This window comes from Danio aesculapii, chromosome 2, assembly GCF_903798145.1.
Source record: "Danio aesculapii chromosome 2, fDanAes4.1, whole genome shotgun sequence".
In the NCBI taxonomy this organism is placed as follows: domain Eukaryota; kingdom Metazoa; phylum Chordata; class Actinopteri; order Cypriniformes; family Danionidae; genus Danio; species Danio aesculapii.
Window position 1 is genome coordinate 4,636,473 of NC_079436.1, and position 18,092 is coordinate 4,654,564.

Below are 18,092 nucleotides of genomic sequence, written 5' to 3' on the forward strand. Positions count from 1 at the left end.
TTATTTCTTAAAAATATGTTTACAAGCCGTCCTCCCACAATTTTAAGTTAAAAAGTGTTTTTACAAGTGTATTTTTACTGCCCATTTGCCAATAAACTATACTATACTATACTATACTATACTATACTATACTATACTATACTATACTATACTATACTATACTATACTATATATTTACCAGTTATAATTACATGAATACCCCAAAATTGTATTTTATTCTATTCTATATTAATAATATTCATTTTAATAATATTAATTTTAGTCAATCATATTTGCAGCCTCTGCTCGTGCACGCTCACCGCGAGCCTGTCCTGTCGCGAGCTGCTCGTGCACTCGCGGGGCGCAGTCGCAACCAAAACGAAGAGATGGACCGTCAGCTCTTTCCCGAATAGCGAAGCAACCCTGCAGAAGAGCTACCTTGACCGATTTACCAGTGTTTGTTTGCAGACAGTAGTAGTAAAGTGAGCTGTGGTTCAGCAGAACTGCTTCAGTAGTTACACTTTACTTCCACATCGTTGCAGCATTAATGGTAATGCATGCAACGAATCCATCCAGACTCAATGATGGGTAAACAAACATTTACCTACAGTTTACACCCTCTTCACTTTGTGTTTTAAATCCTAAACCTATCTCATATTCTGTCTGAAACAATTGTTTCGAAGTAGTGTTTTCCTCTGATAGCGAGCTGTTGATGTCTTCTGCGCTAGCATGTTAGCTGGCTAGCAGAAAGCGCGTTTCTGACTGTATTAACTTTTCTTGTCTTTCACAGGTGTAATGATCGAAGAGATCCTCAAGCCTACCAGGTACACAGAGAAGTATTTAATCACTGGATATGATTACATATATGGTAGACACTCCGAAATAGCCAAAATTGGATTAGCCGGCTTTAGCATAACACTGCAGCTCACAGGCCTAGTTCCTGTTTGCGAACTGAAATTAAAATATACATTACACGCCATACTTGGTTGGAAATATCTCTTCATATTTTTGTATTTAGCGCATTACAACACTACTAGTTTATTCAGAGATAGTGTTACAACTGGGGAGCTGAGGTTTTGAGTAAGTTTTGTAGTCATCCAGGTTAATTACTGGGTTCACAATCAACAGATAATAGCTCATAATTCCCATATACTATTAGGTCTTATCAGATATAGTATACTAGATATGCTATTTTATTGCAGTTTGACTTGAGGATGATAACAATTACAGATAAGAGTGCGGATTTTCTGCTTTCCTGAGTAGGGTTCTTTAAAAAACATTGTAATTGAGTTATTTTGTAGTTAAAAAATTCCAGAAGTACATTAAATTAAATTAAGTTATTGCTATTATTATTATTATCATTATAAGCCCAAAAAGCAATTATTGGCGCAGCATAAAATCTATAAACCTCACATGAGACAAAATGGAGTAAATAGCATGAAAGTCTGGCATCTCACATATTTAAAAGTCTTCAGCAGAGGGAATAGTGGAAGTTAGGTAGCACTTTACCATAATGTTCCATTAGTTTATGTATTTACTGACAGTCAATTTGTAATTGAGGTAAAGCTGGTTTTATATTTGCACATTTGAACTTTACCTTCCTAATATAATTTCAGTAAAGTATTCTTGCCAATTCTAAATAGTGAAATTATATTAGCTGCCAAAGACTATCAAAGTACTACAATGTTTACAGTCAGTAAAATAGTGCTAATGTTGTTTTGAAGTCATATTTACATACTATATAAGACCAAACATTCAAAGTAATGCATCACAAGTTTTTACTGTTCTAAAATGAATGATTGTGTGAATATTAAACCAACTTTACCTCGGTCAATTTGTAACCATATTTATTATGTTTATTAGTTCTTCTTAAGTCACAGAGCATTGTTAACAAGCACAGCATTGGCTTTTAATATTAATAAATGTTGAGCAGTGATCAATAAATGCTGTACAATTATTTTTCTATCTTAATGTTAGTAAACACATTAGCATTTTAAAGGGGTAATTCACCCAAAAAATGTAAAAGTCATTATTTACTCACCCTTTACTTGTTTTTGAGTGTTTGTTTTTTGTTGAATGCACAATAAGATATTTTAAAGAATGTTTGGAAACCTACTATGGAAGTGGGTGGTTGCAGGATTTCAGCTTTCTTCAAAATATATTTTTTGTTCAACAGAAACTCATAAATGTTTGGAATTACTTGGAAGTGAAAGTGAGTGAATTAGAAGTTTTGGGTGAACTAACCCTTTAACTAATGAAACCTTATTGTAAAGTGTAACCAGAATATCTACAGTGCTCAGCATATATAAATACACCCCTCATAAATCTGTCATTTAAATTAATATTTTCTATAGGAAACTTTGCAATATTATATTTGTGTGTTTATATATATATAATATATATATAATATATTAGTCAGTAATGAAGCCAGATCAGGAGCTAATATGACAAAATAGTTTTCAATAACAGTCCAAAAATGAGTAGCTTAAATTTATATGTTAGGGAACAATATGATTTATTATTATGTTTTTTTTTTTAAAGAGCAGACATCCGGAGAAACAAACAAATAAATAAAATGTTGTTAATTTTATAGTTTGGATGTTTTTTTTCAATATTTTACTATAATTTAATTGTATTATCTTTTTATTTCCAAATATGTTTGGTGACTAAAATATTATTTTAATAAATATATCTGTTTAGAAATCTGTTTTGTTTAAATGCATCAAAATATGTTACCCATATTCACTGAGAAATGTATAAAAATATTCATTTTTAAAATGGAATGTATTCAGTCATGCTGAGCACTGTATGTTGATTGCTTTTACAATTATTGTTTTAATAATAATGTTATTAAATTTGTTGCTCTTCAAAAAGCTCAAACTTGTGAATCTTGTGTAGTAGAGCTGCACAATATTAACAAAAAAACTGACATTGGGATATTTAGTTCTTTTGCGATGCATATTGTGATATTGAGTATGCTTTCACTATATTAATAGAATCAGTCTATTGTTTTAATTCATAAAATTTAATTAATTGGGAGGATTTTGTAGGCCATTGCTTCTGTGTGAAATATAATAAACTAGTCACAAGCATTGATAAATGCAGTAGAGCAAAGATACAAGTGAAATAAAAATATTCATACCATACTCGTGCACAAATTGAATATTGAAATGTAAAATAACACTGTATAGTATATCTTCATTGCATATTCACATACAGCGCTCAGCATAATTGAGTACACCTTATTTTGAAAATGAATATTTTTATCCATTTCTCAGTGAATGTAGGTAATATATTTTGGTTCATTAGAACAAAAATATTAAGTTACAAACTACAAAATTTTAACTATATTTTTCAATTTTTGTTTCTCTTGAATTTTGCTCTTAAATACATTTTTTTCCCTAACATACATTTGGGTGTGCTAATATTGAACCATTATCATAAATTATGTTGTTAGATTAGCTCCAGATTTGGCTTCAGTACTGACTAATCTAATGTTTATGCATAAATATTATATTATAAAGCTTCCTATAGAAAACATTTATTTAAATGAGAGGTTTGTGAAAGGTGCTCTCATATATGTTGAGCACTGTAAGTACAATTAGGTTATAAACATAATTTATTGTGCCTAAATTCTTTGAAGTGGCTTTAAATGCTTAAACAGTCACAGGTCTTAAAAACACATGCTAGTTATAAACTAATTGGTAAATGTATGGTTAAAATTTAGAAAGACTTCAAAAATAATGTATGTTTTGAACTGTGGCTATTGTTCAATTATAACATACTCTATTTTACAGTACTATGAAAATACTTAAAAATGTCTCTGTCAGTGTTTTCAAACAAGTATATTCGATTTACCAAAAACACACAAGTGCCAATTTCACATCTGTCACGTCCATAACTGAGAGCCGTCGCATCCATAACCAAGCTTTTCCCTCATAAATGCAAAAATGACAAATAAAATCAATCATATTTGTTCTATAAAGAGCGACTCTTATTCTTTTGATTAGCATTGTTTCTTTTGAGTTGCGCCGTTGTGTTTAATTCACAGAATTTCAACAAAGTGTGTTGTAGACTGTAAACTTGCAGACTTTTTTGGTCACAGGATGTTTATTTTTCTCATTTAAACTATATGTTTATAGATTGATATTTTTCTGATCCCATAACTCTGTGGTTGGTAGTTTTGGAAAATATAAACAGATGTTTCAATATAATGTTAACATATACTCTGAGTTTATTTTTAGAGTTTTTTTACTGCAAACGTCACATCTATAACGCTGGAATTGCTCACATACACACATTGCGATGCTTAAACAATATATCGTGCAGCACTATTTTGTAAAAAAATGTTTTATTAAGCTGTTCTTTGGCATTGTATTCTGCAGTCTGTCAAATATCAGTCAAAGAGTCACTCAGCGAATGACCATCGCCATGACAAGATGCGAGATTCGGCAGACTCCACACCACCAACTAAAATGCTGCGGCGATCAGACAGTCCAGACAACAAGCACAGTGACGGGACGGGGCACAGTCAAACGAAAGCGCTTCACGTTCACCGGCCCCGTGAGAGAGACCACGGTAAGAACATGAGCCGGGAGAGCATCACATGCGGATGGTTAATGAAATGTAGCATGTTGTGATTAGACCGTTTTCTTCTACTTGTAAGTCGGTGGCTGCTTTGAGAAAATCATTTACAGTTCTGGATTAAAACAGGATAGAAAAAATAAAACTATCAAATTTAGTATTACTTATGGGATAACTGTTATACATCTTTATCTCAAAGACTTCCAATATCAATCTTTAGTTTTGATTGATCAGTGGTTGTGAGTTTGACACAATATTTGCTGATGCTCAAATCAGTTTAAATCAGTTTAGTCTGTTTAATTCTTCACTTGTTTTTAAATATTTGTTTCTTAATTTTTAATATGTATCAGTATTAGAATTCTCTGTGGTTCTGATAAGCATATAATTGTTATCTTTATTAGTAAAAAACAAAAATCGTAGCAGTGCGATATGGCTGTATATAGGCACTGGGGGAAGGTGTGTGTTTGTTCAAGGCTGTAGGCCTTAGTGCCTTGGTGTACACCAGTGCCGATATACAGCCATATCGCACTGCTACGAGTGTGATATTGCATCTATTCAGCAGTTCGACTGCATAATCGTCTGTATAAAAAAGAAAATCAAACACGGAGAGTCTCAAAAATCCTTTTGTACAAGAAACTAATTTCTTCCGCCGATCATTCACATCTGTAGCTGATGTCAAAACAGCAGAAACCCTTGATAATTTACAAACGTCTCTTAAGAGCTAGTATTTCAATGATTTTCTAGCGTAATGTCTAAAGTGATGACAAAACAGGTGATTTTGCTCACATTTTAAGATTATAAAACTGAACAGCGTGAAATGCCATCAGTCTACTGAGATTTCCCAGTATTTCTCTGTTGCAATCAGGAGATCACAATAATTAACCCTGAAAAAACCAAAGCAAAGCAAGCACTACCAGATTACTGTGGTATAAATGCAGCACTACAACATACAAAAGAGAGAGATTGACTTAAGCCCCTTTCACACATACAGACCTTTCCGGAATATACAGTTAACATTTGCTGTATTCCTTTCATATAAACTGTGTGCCACATACTATTGAGAATACCGAGCTGAAGCGTATGTTCACAAAATCAAAATTGCCCCAATTCTCTTTAGCTTGAAGGCATAGGGCTAAAGGGGAAGAGCTAGATACCCCTCGAAAGGGAGATTTTTCAGGACCACACTCGAAACCAAGGGATATGAAAACTTCCCAGAATACACCTGCCACAATGGCAGCATAGCTGCACCCGGAAGTAAAGAAATCCACAAATTAGTATTTTTTTTGGTTATTATCATGAATTTTGACTACAAACAAGCATATGATTTAATACATTCATAACCGTGTTTTTGTTTTACCCTCATACTTAAAAAAAAAAAAAGATAAAATAAAAAAACGCTAAATTTTACTATCTATAATCCCTAATAATAACTGCTGTACAGCAGTCCCACAAAATTCTGACACTCGATGACACTCGAATACCCTGTCAGTAATGTCTAGTTTCTGGGAATGAGCTTTTTACAGTCTCTGCTATAATGTTAATGTTGTTTTTGGTGTGTTTGCATAGATGAATATGGCCACAGTGTAAATGCACAGTACAGTTACGAGCTTATTGCCACATTATATCGCCATGATAACATAATATTATTGCCTTCAGTGATTTCCTCAAGATAAATACCAAAAAATAACACAATTGGAATAACTACAGCAGTCGCCATCGTTGATCTCATATAAAGCAAGAGCTCACGATGGCATATGATGATGTGTGCAGGTGTTGTAGTGCTGCCCCATTTCTTAGGGGTAAATTTTGAAGCCCTTCCCTTTCACATTCTGTTTCAAGGGCCAAGGGCAAGGGGTAAACAAATAGAAATGGGATTGGGCCATACAATGAACACACAATCTACATTAAATAGAAACATAATTCTATTTATAATGTTTGGTAAAAAAATCTGCAAATTTGATCCGTTGTTAGTTTATTTTCAAAATGTGTTGAAATTTAAGTGTCTGTGTGTGGCACTTATTTTTCAACATTTTCAAGTAATTTTAACAAAATGTGGTAATATTTATTATGTGGTAATATTTATAACTGGCAGTTTAGTTCACCATATCAGTGATATGAAATCTTCATGTTAACACATCTCTGTTGTCAATTATGGTTTCAGGTGTCAATTCTTCTCCACAAGAAAACTCCCATTACGCTTCCAGTTCTCACCCTCACCCAAACAGAACTTCAGAGGCGGTAAGTCATGTAAGTTTGTAGAAAGTATGGGATTTCATTTAATCTTTATGCTGATGATGCACAGCTTTATTTGCCCTTAAAAAGGAAAGATGCTGGGTCCATAACACCATTGTTGGACTGTCTTAAAGACATTAAATCTTGGTTGGCACTAAATATTTTAATGTGCAATGAAGACAGAAGTGGTGGTATTTGGGTCCGGGGGATTGTCTCGATCCAGTGTGTTAAATCCTTCTGTACCTAATGTAAAAAACCTGGGTGTTATTATGGGTAGTGATTTCAAACTGGATAAACAGATTAATTCGGTAATTAAAGCTAGTTTTTTTCCAGTTGAGGCAATTACCCAAATTAAAGTCTTTATTTGTTTTTTTTTTATCGACTTTAAAAGGGTTATACATATTTTTATCTCGACTCGGCTAGATTATTGTAATGCCCTCTATGTGGGTATTAGCCATACCTCCATTACTCGTCTGCAGAGGGTGCAGAATGCTGCTGCTTGTTTGCTGACGGGGACACGCAAACGGGAGCACATTACACCCATACTGGCTTCTCTTCATTGGCTTCCTGTACAGTTTAGGATCCGTTTTAAGATTCTAGTTTTGGTGTTTAAACGCTTAAATAGACTAGCACCAAGATACTTGTCCTCATTAATCCAATTGTACACTGCATCAAGGGCACTTAGATGTGCTGATCAGCTACTTTTGGCTGTTCCACGCGCAAGGTTAAAAACCAGGGGGGACCATGCCTTTGCAGTGGTGACCCCCAAACTTTGGAATAATTTGCCTCCCCTTGTTAGGCAGGCTGCAACCCTTTCTGTTTTTAAGTCTAGTCTTAAAAGCGATTTTTACTCTTTGGCTTTTAATACCGTATGAGAGTCATGTGTCTGTTGTATTTGTCCTTTGTTTTATATGGTGTATGTGTGTACAGCACTTTGGTAAGCACTTGTTGCTTTTCAAAAGTGCTTTATTAATAAACTTTAACTTTTACTTTTGACTAAGTTACGTTAAAGAGTGAGGGCAATACATTGAGCAAAAAGAGCCAAAATATAAATTTCGTTTCAAAATCTTCCCACGATAATAAAGCAAATGGACAGTAATGTAGATATTTGGTTGCAGTGGGGGAAACAAGTATTGAACACGTTCACAGACTTCAACAGAGTGTTAAGCTCTTGATGGTTCTGTGAGTTTCGTCTATCAAATCTGAGATTTATTTTGTATTTTCTATTGGATTCAGGTCAGGTGATTGGCTGGGCCATTCTACAGCTTGATTTTCCTACTCTAAAAGCATTTGAGAGTTTCCTTGGCTGTGTTTTGGATCATTGTCGTGCTGTAATGTCCTCCCTGGATTCATCTTCATCCTGCTAATGTAGATGTTTGACTGAAGCAGCGAAAATTAATTTACAGTGAGGAATTGCTGAGGGTTGCTGAAGAACTACTGAGAGATTTCAGCTGCTGTTTGGGCTTTCACTGCCTTTCTACACCTCCCTTCATGTGTTCAATACTTTTTCCCTGTGTCATTTCTTTTTGCATACGTAATTTGTGAACTAATTAGTTTTGTCTTCTTGGCAAATATGGACTTCTTTGGTTATCAACATCCGGTGAAAATTTCAAGTCAACAGCACCTGTAGAAATGTTTTCTCAGAAAAATAGTGATGTGCTCAATACTTATTTCCTCCACTGTATCCTACTAACTGTTTGCGCTTAATGGAAGCAGTTTCTTTACATTCACTTCTCTCATAAAGATATTACCACTTTTGCGATCAGCAAAATCTGTATCCCAAAAACTCATCTTTTCCAAATGGTCTCTCAGATGACAGATTTCCATTCTCTGTCCTTATTGATATCTGTACGTTTCCTGTCTTCCAGCCCCGTGATCCAACAGATGACTGGTCAGAGCACATCAGTTCGTCTGGAAAGAAATACTATTATAACTGCAGAACGGAGGTTTCTCAGTGGGAGAAACCTAAAGAATGGCTGGAGAGGTGAGTTGCTTCAGATTTTCTCTTAGTGTCTGTCCTCCTCCTCAACATCACCTGACACCAGATTTCTCATCTGAACAGAGAGCAGAGGCAGAGAGAAGGTGCAAAGACGATGGTTAACAGCTTTCCCAAAGACAGAGATTATAGACAAGAAGCGATGCAGGCCAGTGCCACAGGTGCCCTCAGTAGTTCAAGTAAGTGTCTGAAATACATTGCTTTGGTTTCTTTGGTGTTTGGGATTTGTTGGTCTGGTTATTTTGCATGGTGCGTTTCACATTTTGCCTCTTGATGGACTAACGCCGGATCGAGTTGGCCCGATTATTTAGTATCTACGATGGCTGAAGAAAGCACCCTGATGGTTATTCAGCAACAAATCAGAGTGCCAAAGCTAAAAACTGAAGTGACGTACCCAAGTAAACAATTTGAGTCAAGAATAAACACTGTAATTTGTTTCTGTAATGTTGCTACATTTTAATATATATATATATATATATATATATATATATATATATATATATATATATATATATATATATATATATATATATATATGATTTATATATATATGATTTATATATATTTAGATTTATATATATTATATTATATGTATGTATATATTTAGATTTATATATATTATATTATATGTATGTATATATTTAGATTTATCTATATTATATTATATGTATGTATATATTTAGATTTATCTATATTATATTATATGTATGTATATATTTAGATTTATCTATATTATATTATATGTATGTATATATTTAGATTTATCTATATTATATTATATGTATGTATATATTTAGATTTATCTATATTATATTATATGTATGTATATATTTAGATTTATCTATATTATATTATATATATGTATATATTTAGATTTATATTATATATATTATCTTTTATTTATATATATATTATATTATTTATATATTATATTATTTATATTATATATATTATCTTTTATTTATATATATATATATATATTTGCAAACAATATGGATTATGCGATTATCAGACACATTTGCAGAGCGAATCCCTCCGTCATGAGGGACAACTACTGTGATGACGATACTAAACTGTGCTATGTTTACACTATGCTGTTGTTTGCTATGCATTTGTCAGTAAAGCCGGCTCCGTAATTAGCTGTAAATCTCCAGTTCATGCATTCAGATGAAGCAGCGTTTAACTTCAGAGAGCCATAGCTCACTTCCAAGTCATAGTACACTGATTTGAATTCTAATTTGATTTAATTAGAGTCATTCTGCGATTTAATAATTCTGCGATTTAATAACAGTGTCACTACTCAGTAAACTACGGTTTTAGTAAATGTTGCAGGTGAAATTATAAAATATAATAACATGTTTTTACTTCAAACTCACCTTAAAAATTCAGTCGTGTTTGAAATAAATCCTTCTGTGAGACTCTTAAGTAGTTTATAAAGGCTGAATTCAGGGTGTCCGCAGGGTCTTAAAACAAGTGTTAAAAAATGATCAGAGGTGATTTACTACAAATCACACTGCTTTCTTTAGAAAATGTGCACAAAAATCACAGCTTTGGTCATTTGCGTTTGCAATTTTTGAATTCGATGAATCGCCCAGCTGTACCACATTCACTACCTGACAAAAGTCTTGTCGTCGATCACAGTTGTAAGAGCAACAAATAATAACTTCTAGTTGATCATTTGGAAAAGTGGAAGAAAACGATTTTTCTGATGAATCATTTGTTGAACTGCATCCCAATCGTCATAAATACTGCAGAAGACCTACTGGAACCCACATGGACCCAAGATTCTTACTGAAATCAGTCAAGTTTGCTGAAGGAAAAATCGTGGTTTGTGGTTACATTCAGTATTGGGGGGGTGTGAGAGATCTGCAGAGTGGATGGCAACATCAACAGCCTGAGATAGCAAGACATTTGTGCTGCCCATTACATTACAAACCACTGGAGAGGGCAAATTCTTCAGCAAGATAGCGCTCCTCATACTTCTCACTTCAACTTCATGAAAGCAAAGAAGGTCATGGTTCTCCAGGATTGGCCAACCCAGTCACCAGACATGAACATTATTGAGCATGTCTGGGGTAAGATGGAGGCATTGAAGATGAATGCAAAGAATCTTGATGAACTGGGAGTCCTGCAAGAACACTTACTTTGTCATTCCAGATGATTTTATTAATAAGTAAATTTAAGTCATTGCAGAGATGTATGGATGCAGTCCTCCAAGCTCATGGGAGTCGAGACACATTATTCATTCTGTTTCCACTGCACCATGTCTTTATATTCTATACTGGACATTATTTCTGTGACAAGACTTTTGTCTAAGCAAAGTCAGACCTTACTGTCCTAATTAAATAATTTAAAATCAAGACATGATCATATTTTATAATATAAGCCACTTCCGATACCAAATGATCAACTAGAAGTCAAGTTATTATCTGTTGTTCCTAAAACTTAGATAGGCAACAAGACTTTTGTCAGGTTGTTTATAATGACGCTTTTACGCCAAACTCATTTCTTAACTTCAGTGTTATTAATTTAATAAGTTCATTTTGTTGTTGCTTTCATTGGTTCTTAACACATCCCTTTCTATTCCCACAGAATCCTCTTTAGCAGAGAAGCCATCGTCAAACTCTGGTTATTCTCAGCCTTCGTCCATCGTTCCCTCAAGCACGTCCAGCTCCTCGTCCTCGTCCTCCTCCACAGTGCCTGTGTCTTCAGCCTCCACCCTCCTCCAGGATCCAGCACTCCTCCGACAGCTGCTGCCAGCGCTGCAGGCCACCCTGCAGATGAACCACGGCAATGTAGACATGAGCAAAATCAATGAAGGTAACTGCTAAGTGATGCGCAGAGTAGTTTTTTCACTTGTGTAGAAAGAGTTCCCTTGTATAACTTCGCTTGATTATTATTATTTTTACGTTTGGTTGCATTTGTTTAGGCCACGGGTATGCAAAATTACTCTTGGAGAGCCGGCGTTCTGCATATTTTAGTTCCAATCCCAATTAAACACACCTGAACCACCTAATCAAGCTCTTTATAGGTATACTAGAAGCTTCCAGGGTGGTGTGTTGAAGGAAATTGGAACTAGTTTAGCAGGATACCGGCCTTCCAGGACTGAGTTTGGACACCCCTGGTTTAGGCCCAATCCCAATTATCCCCTTTAGCACTTCCACTTACCCCCCACTCATCGGTTTATACATCATGTGTAGGGGTAGGAGTGTGCCAATTCTCCTTTGCTTGGAAGCCATATAACCATTCAATCACAGATTTTTCTGGAGCACACTACAAACGAAGCGGTATGAGACTTTTCTCTACATATACCATAGTGTTGGGCGACATTTATACAAAATTTTCCCTCTGTGATATCACGAATACATAATACTATTGCATGGAGACACTACACTTTTTCTTATTTGCTCATAAAATTTTTTAAAAAGATATTTAGCAATCTCAACTGATTGTTTTACGCTTATTTAAAAATCAACTTCATTTTTATTATGCTTTATCATGGATAATGACTCAATCAATGCACATCACTACACTCTTCCAGCTAAATAGGCGCTGTTTTCTTGATTTTTTTTTTTTTTTTTTTTTTTTTCTATTTATTAACATTTTATTTAATATTAGTCCCCAACATATCAATTTTAGACTGATCTTAAGTTTTTTTTTTATTAGATTATTTCCTGTTTTGGCTTTGGTACTGACTAATCTAATGTACATGCACTAATATATTATTGTAAAGCATCCTAGAGAAAATATTGATTTAAAAGACAGATCTGTGATTGATGTACTCATTTTTGCTGAGCACTGTATATTCTCCATCTAAACTGCTGAAAATGTTGAGCTTCAATATGGAGCTGCAAATATGACAAAACAATCTGAAATTGAATTGTTAATTTGAGCTATTGTAATTTATTAAAAACTGAATATGACATTAAATTATTTTTTTGGGGGGGGGGGGGGTTTCACCTTTTTATTGGAAAGAACAGTAGAGAGAATTGACAGGAAAGCAAGAGGAGCAGAGAGAGGGGAAGGGTCGGCATAGGACCACAAGGCGGAAATCGAACTTGGCCTGCCGCGAGCACCAGAGTGAAAAGTGAAAGTTCCAAACTGCAGTTAAAGTCAACAAATTATTAATTTGGCAAATAATTGGATTATGGGAAATGTCCATGTAAACACAGTCACTGTCTTTCTCCCCCCTGCGTCTGTGTGCTTGTTTTTCCCAAACGGAAACTCTCATTTTTATGCACCTTCCCTCTTTCCCTCTACCGACACTCCCACTTTAACAGAGCTGGACACACCCATTTTCCTGATTTTTTTCCAAACTTGCGGTGTGAAAACACCCTGCTGAAACAGGGAGGTTTCGTAGCTCTTTAAAAGGCAGATTTTTATAGACGTATTTTCAAACTAATTTTCAGTTGTTCAATATTGAAAATAAGAAATTCAAAACAATTTTTAACGACATGCAGTATTCAGTTTTATTAAAATGTAATTGTCAATTTTAATGAACACAATTCAAATTCAAACATGGTCATATTTTAAGCTCCATACTTCAGCCATTTTGCACTGAGCACCGTATATTCTTCATTTAAACGGCGAAAAATGTTGCGCTGCAGTATGGAGCTTCAAATATGACAAAACAGTCAGAATTTGATTTGTGTTCATTTGAATTGACAATTGCATTTTAATAAAACTAAATATTGTGTGCCAATAACATTTGTTTGAATTTGAATCTGAAATCTAAGAAAGCTGAATTTTTATTAGGCAGATTTTTTTAAATTTTATTTTTATATATTTTAAATTTCAGATGTTCAATATTGAAAATAAGAAATTCCAAACAATTTTAACGTCATATAATATTCAGTTTTATTAAAATGCAATTGTCAATACTTCAAATGAACACAATTCAAATTCCGATTTTGTTATATTTTACGCTCCATACTTCAGCCATTTTGCATTGAGCACCATATATTCTTCATCTAAACTCCTAAAAATGTTGAGCTTCAATATGGAGCTTCAAATATGACAAAACGGTCTGAATTTGAATTTGTTAATTTTTCATTATTGACTATTGTAATTTATCAAAACGGAATATTATATGCCAATAAATATTGTTTTGAATTTCTTAACTTAAATATTGAACATCTGACATTTAAGACAGCTGAATTTTTTTATGAGGCAAATTTTATAGACGTATTTTCAAACTTCAGTTTACTTAAATTTCAGATGCTCAATATTCAAGTTAACATATTCAAATTCAAACAATTTTATTTCCATATAATCAAATTTATTAAAATACAATAGTCAATTTAAATGAACACAATTCAAATTCAGATTGTTTTGTCGTATTTGAAGCTCCATACTTCAGCCACTTTGCAACTTTGACATGTACTTATAGCATTTCTCTCCACATTGTGAAATTACAGTGAGCCGAAAGTGCTTGATGTTCACAGATAAAATGCTTTCAATGTGTAGGACTGCTTTGACTGTTCGTGTGTGTGTTTTCTGTCTTTGTCTTTCTTCAAGTCCTCACAGCCGCTGTCACACAAGCTTCCTTACAGTCTATGCTTCATAAGCTTTTTACTGCCGGACCGTCCGCTTTCAACGTCACTACTCTGCTTTCCCAAGCTGCTCAGCTTTCCACACAAGGTACGGCCGAAAGTCATCCTTCACATCTCCACTAACTGATAATGTGCTTCAGTGCAACTAATATGCATTTTGAAAAGGAACCATGTGAACATTTTTAGAGTTGTGAGTCTTTACTTGACACACAATTTGATTCAATCTGAATCCCGTTTTAACAACTATAGTGAGACATGAACCAGCAGTACATCCTGGATAAACTGTCTGAATTGCACTACTCTCTGGGGTTTTGTGCTCAAAGCACCCCCTGACTGCCTGGAGCTCTGACCTCCGCTGATACTGCAGCTCATGTCAGATTATGTGTGTGTGTTCACGTGATGTGCGTTTTCAGGACGTGGATCGTTTTCACTAAGACGCATTAAAAAAACTAAGACGCATTAGTGTAAATGAGGCCTACGTGGGTGGGGAGGAGGATTGCGATTAGCATTTTGATTGTAGCCGGATTAGCATTGTGATGTCTATCGGCCTTCGGCGATAGACGATGGCATCGTCAATCAACCCAACCCAACTTAGCACACCTATGTTTGCGCAGCTTTCCCAGTTCGTCTTTGACTTTCCTCAAGTTCTGTCAGGTTAAATGGAAGCATCAGCACACAGCCATTTTCAGATCTCTCCAGAGATGTTCATTCAGGTTCAGGTCTGGACTCTGGCTTGGCCACTCATTGACATTTACAGAGTTGTCCCATAGCTACTCCTTTGTTGTATTGGCTACATGTTCAGGGTTGTTTTCTTGTGACCCCGCCCACACTCATCACTGCTACAAAGCTAGCCAATCACAAATCGTGTGCTTCCTGTGATCACGATGTGTAGTTAACTAGTTTTTTGAGAGGTGCGCACCAGGGTCCGACGAAGGGTACATCGAATGTAGACTTTGTAATGTAAAATGATTATCGCATAGTTTGTGGTCAAATCTTATTGCTGGTCGATCGGTGCATCTCTACAATTTGTGTTCCAAAAATATACCGTGTTTACATTACACCCAAACCTGTGGTCACGAAAATGCTAAACTCTTCTAGGTTAAGCCTCTTAACTTTATTTTACACATGACAGTTCAGAAAAAAATCTGTTCTTCGTTTTGTTAAAAGTGTGCTATGTTTACAGTTGATTTTGTAAATTTGTGGTAAATTACAGCCGTCCAAACCTGGCGTGTTCACACAAGACCTTTTTGTACTCTATCTTCTCACACCAGAGTTCTGGATGTTGTATTGTTGTTATTTAAAATGTGTTTGTGTGTAAGATTATTTTCTAATTGTGTGTTTGTGCTGACCAGCTCAACAGTCCGGTCAGTCACCCATGTCATTAGCATCAGACGCCTCTTCACCGAGGTCATACGTGTCTCCTAGAGTCAGCACACCTCAGACCAATGCTGTCTCTAAACCCCTGCTCAGCTCCGCATCGCTCTCTTCACAACCAAAGGTCAGTAGCAGAAGTCAATGGGTCATTTTCAAAGCTAATAAAGTGGTCTCAGAAGTTTAAAAACACTTAAAGGTTCCAAAAATGTGCATCTTGAAACAACTGAAACGCAGAGAGGCCGGGACATAGTGTAGCACATCCCCTTTAAAAAAAAAAAAAAAAAAAAAACAGCCAAAAGTGTTTTGTTTTTATCACAGCTCTGCCATTGAGAGTGCATGAGCTCAAGTGCATCAAATGAGAAGGGGGCGGGGTATGTTAGATACTAGAAAGCATTTGATTGGCCAGAAAATTTGATGAGACAGAGTATGAGGTGATTCACGTTGATTAACTTCAGCGGAAATGACAAACTGCAAGCTTTAGATGTTTATATCTGTTTTATATTTTCTAAACTTGACTTTTGTAGCACACTAGCTATTCTTAAAACTAACAATACTGATATTAACATCTAAAAAACGTAATTTTTTTTTATGATTTGAACTTTTTATTGATTTTTATTCAATATATATATTGAAAGATGTTGTTTTTCAATTTCAGGTCAGTGCATCAATTCAGAGGCAGGGATCGACGTCCCAGCAGTCCGTGAATTCAGACAAATTGGAATTCAGCGATCCCCGTCTTCACAGGCAAATGTACGCATCTCTCAGTAGAAACATTCCTGTTTTGGCCATCTGGAAGCAGCAGAACTATATCAATATATTGTTTTATTAATATACAAAAATAAAATGTTGCTTGCATACAATTTAGGGCAAAATTATTAGTCCTCCTGTGCAATATTTATTATTTTTTTTATATTTCTTAAGAGATATTTAACATATTAAGGAAATTTTCACAACTTTCAGCATTTCCTGTAAAATTCTTTCTTCTGGAGAAAGTCTTATTTGTTTTATTCCGACTAGAATATTCAATTCAATTCAATTCACCTTTATTTGTATAGCGCTTATACAATGTAGATTGTGTCAAAGCAGCTTCACATAAAAGGTCAAAGTAAATAGTAAATAGGAACAGTGTAATTCAGTTTGTAGTGTTTAAGTTCAGTTCAGTTTAGCTCAGTTCAGTGTGGTTTAATACTAATGTTCAGTTCAGTGTGGTTTAATAATCACTACTGAGAGTCCAAATATTGAAGAGCAAATCCAACGATGCGCAGCTCTACAGATCGTGAACCATGCAAGCCAGAGGCGACAGCGGAGAGGGAAAAAACTTCACTAATGGCGGCAGTGAAGAAAAAAAACCTTGAGAGAAACCAGACTCAGTTGGGCACGACCATTTTAATTTCTCCGCTGGCCAAACGTCTCGTGCAGAGCTGCAGTCTCAGCGGCGGAGGCTGGAAGCTGGCCTCAGCGAAGACTCATCTGTCTCTGGAGCGTCACAGGAATCAGTCTCATGTTCTCCACTCTTCCATGACCATCACAGTTGCTGCTCAGGATACGGCCTGGTCCAGGATATGGAAACCTTGGGATCATCTCGTCGTTGGTCTTGGATCGAATCAGTGACTCTGCATAATCTGAGGGCCTCGGGAAGAGTATCCCCAGGTGGAAATAGAGAATAAAGAAGATAATTAGCGTAGCTGCTGTTCATAGTGTATATAAACAAGATGTAGAACCTGTGTGGAAGCCCGCTAAGTGGTGCACTAAGTGTATGCTTTACTGAACAGATAGGTCTTTAATCTAGTTTTGAATTGGGAGAGTGTGTCTGAGCCTCGGACGTTATCAGGAAGGCTATTCCAGAGTTTGTAATTTTTAAAATCATTTTAAGGTCAATATTACTTGCCACTTTAAGCAATTTTTTTTCGATAGTCTACAGAACAAACCATCATTATACAATGACTTGCCTAAATACCCTAACCTGCCTAATTAACCTAGTTAAGCATTTAAATGTCACTATAAGCTGAATACTAGTATCTTGAAAAATCTCTAGTCAAATATTGTGTACTGTCATCATGGCAAAGATAAAAGAAATTATATATAATTGTTATTAGAAAAGAGTTATTAAATCTGTTATGATTAGAAATGTTGAGAACTTTTATCTGTGTTAAATGGAAATTGGGGAATTTGACAATGATTCTGTCTTCAACTGTTTATTCTTTGTTAGTTCTAGTTTGTTTAAATTAACAAACGTTTGTTTTGTTTTCTAGCAGTCAAGAAGGCTTGTCGGGCTCCAACGGCAGTGCGGGCATCAGCGTTCCCGCCCCCGTCAGCACCGCCCGATCCCAAAGCACTTTCACTCCTTCTCTAGCACTGCACTTTGATGAAAATCT

General features: G+C 35.2%; 1 protein-coding gene across 1 annotated transcript; it reads left to right on the plus strand.

Annotated features, from left to right (window-relative positions):
* Positions 1–314: 314 nt before the first annotated feature.
* On the plus strand, positions 315–18,087 carry wacb (WW domain containing adaptor with coiled-coil b; the record flags this gene model as incomplete). The annotated part of the gene is made up of 11 exons (XM_056464649.1): positions 315–567; positions 770–803; positions 4,365–4,557; positions 6,725–6,801; positions 8,664–8,779; positions 8,858–8,970; positions 11,384–11,611; positions 14,309–14,431; positions 15,696–15,841; positions 16,373–16,467; positions 17,970–18,087. Coding segments are annotated over exons 1-11 (1,284 nt in total), but the record flags the coding sequence as incomplete, so codon positions are not given.
* Positions 18,088–18,092: the final 5 nt, after the last annotated feature.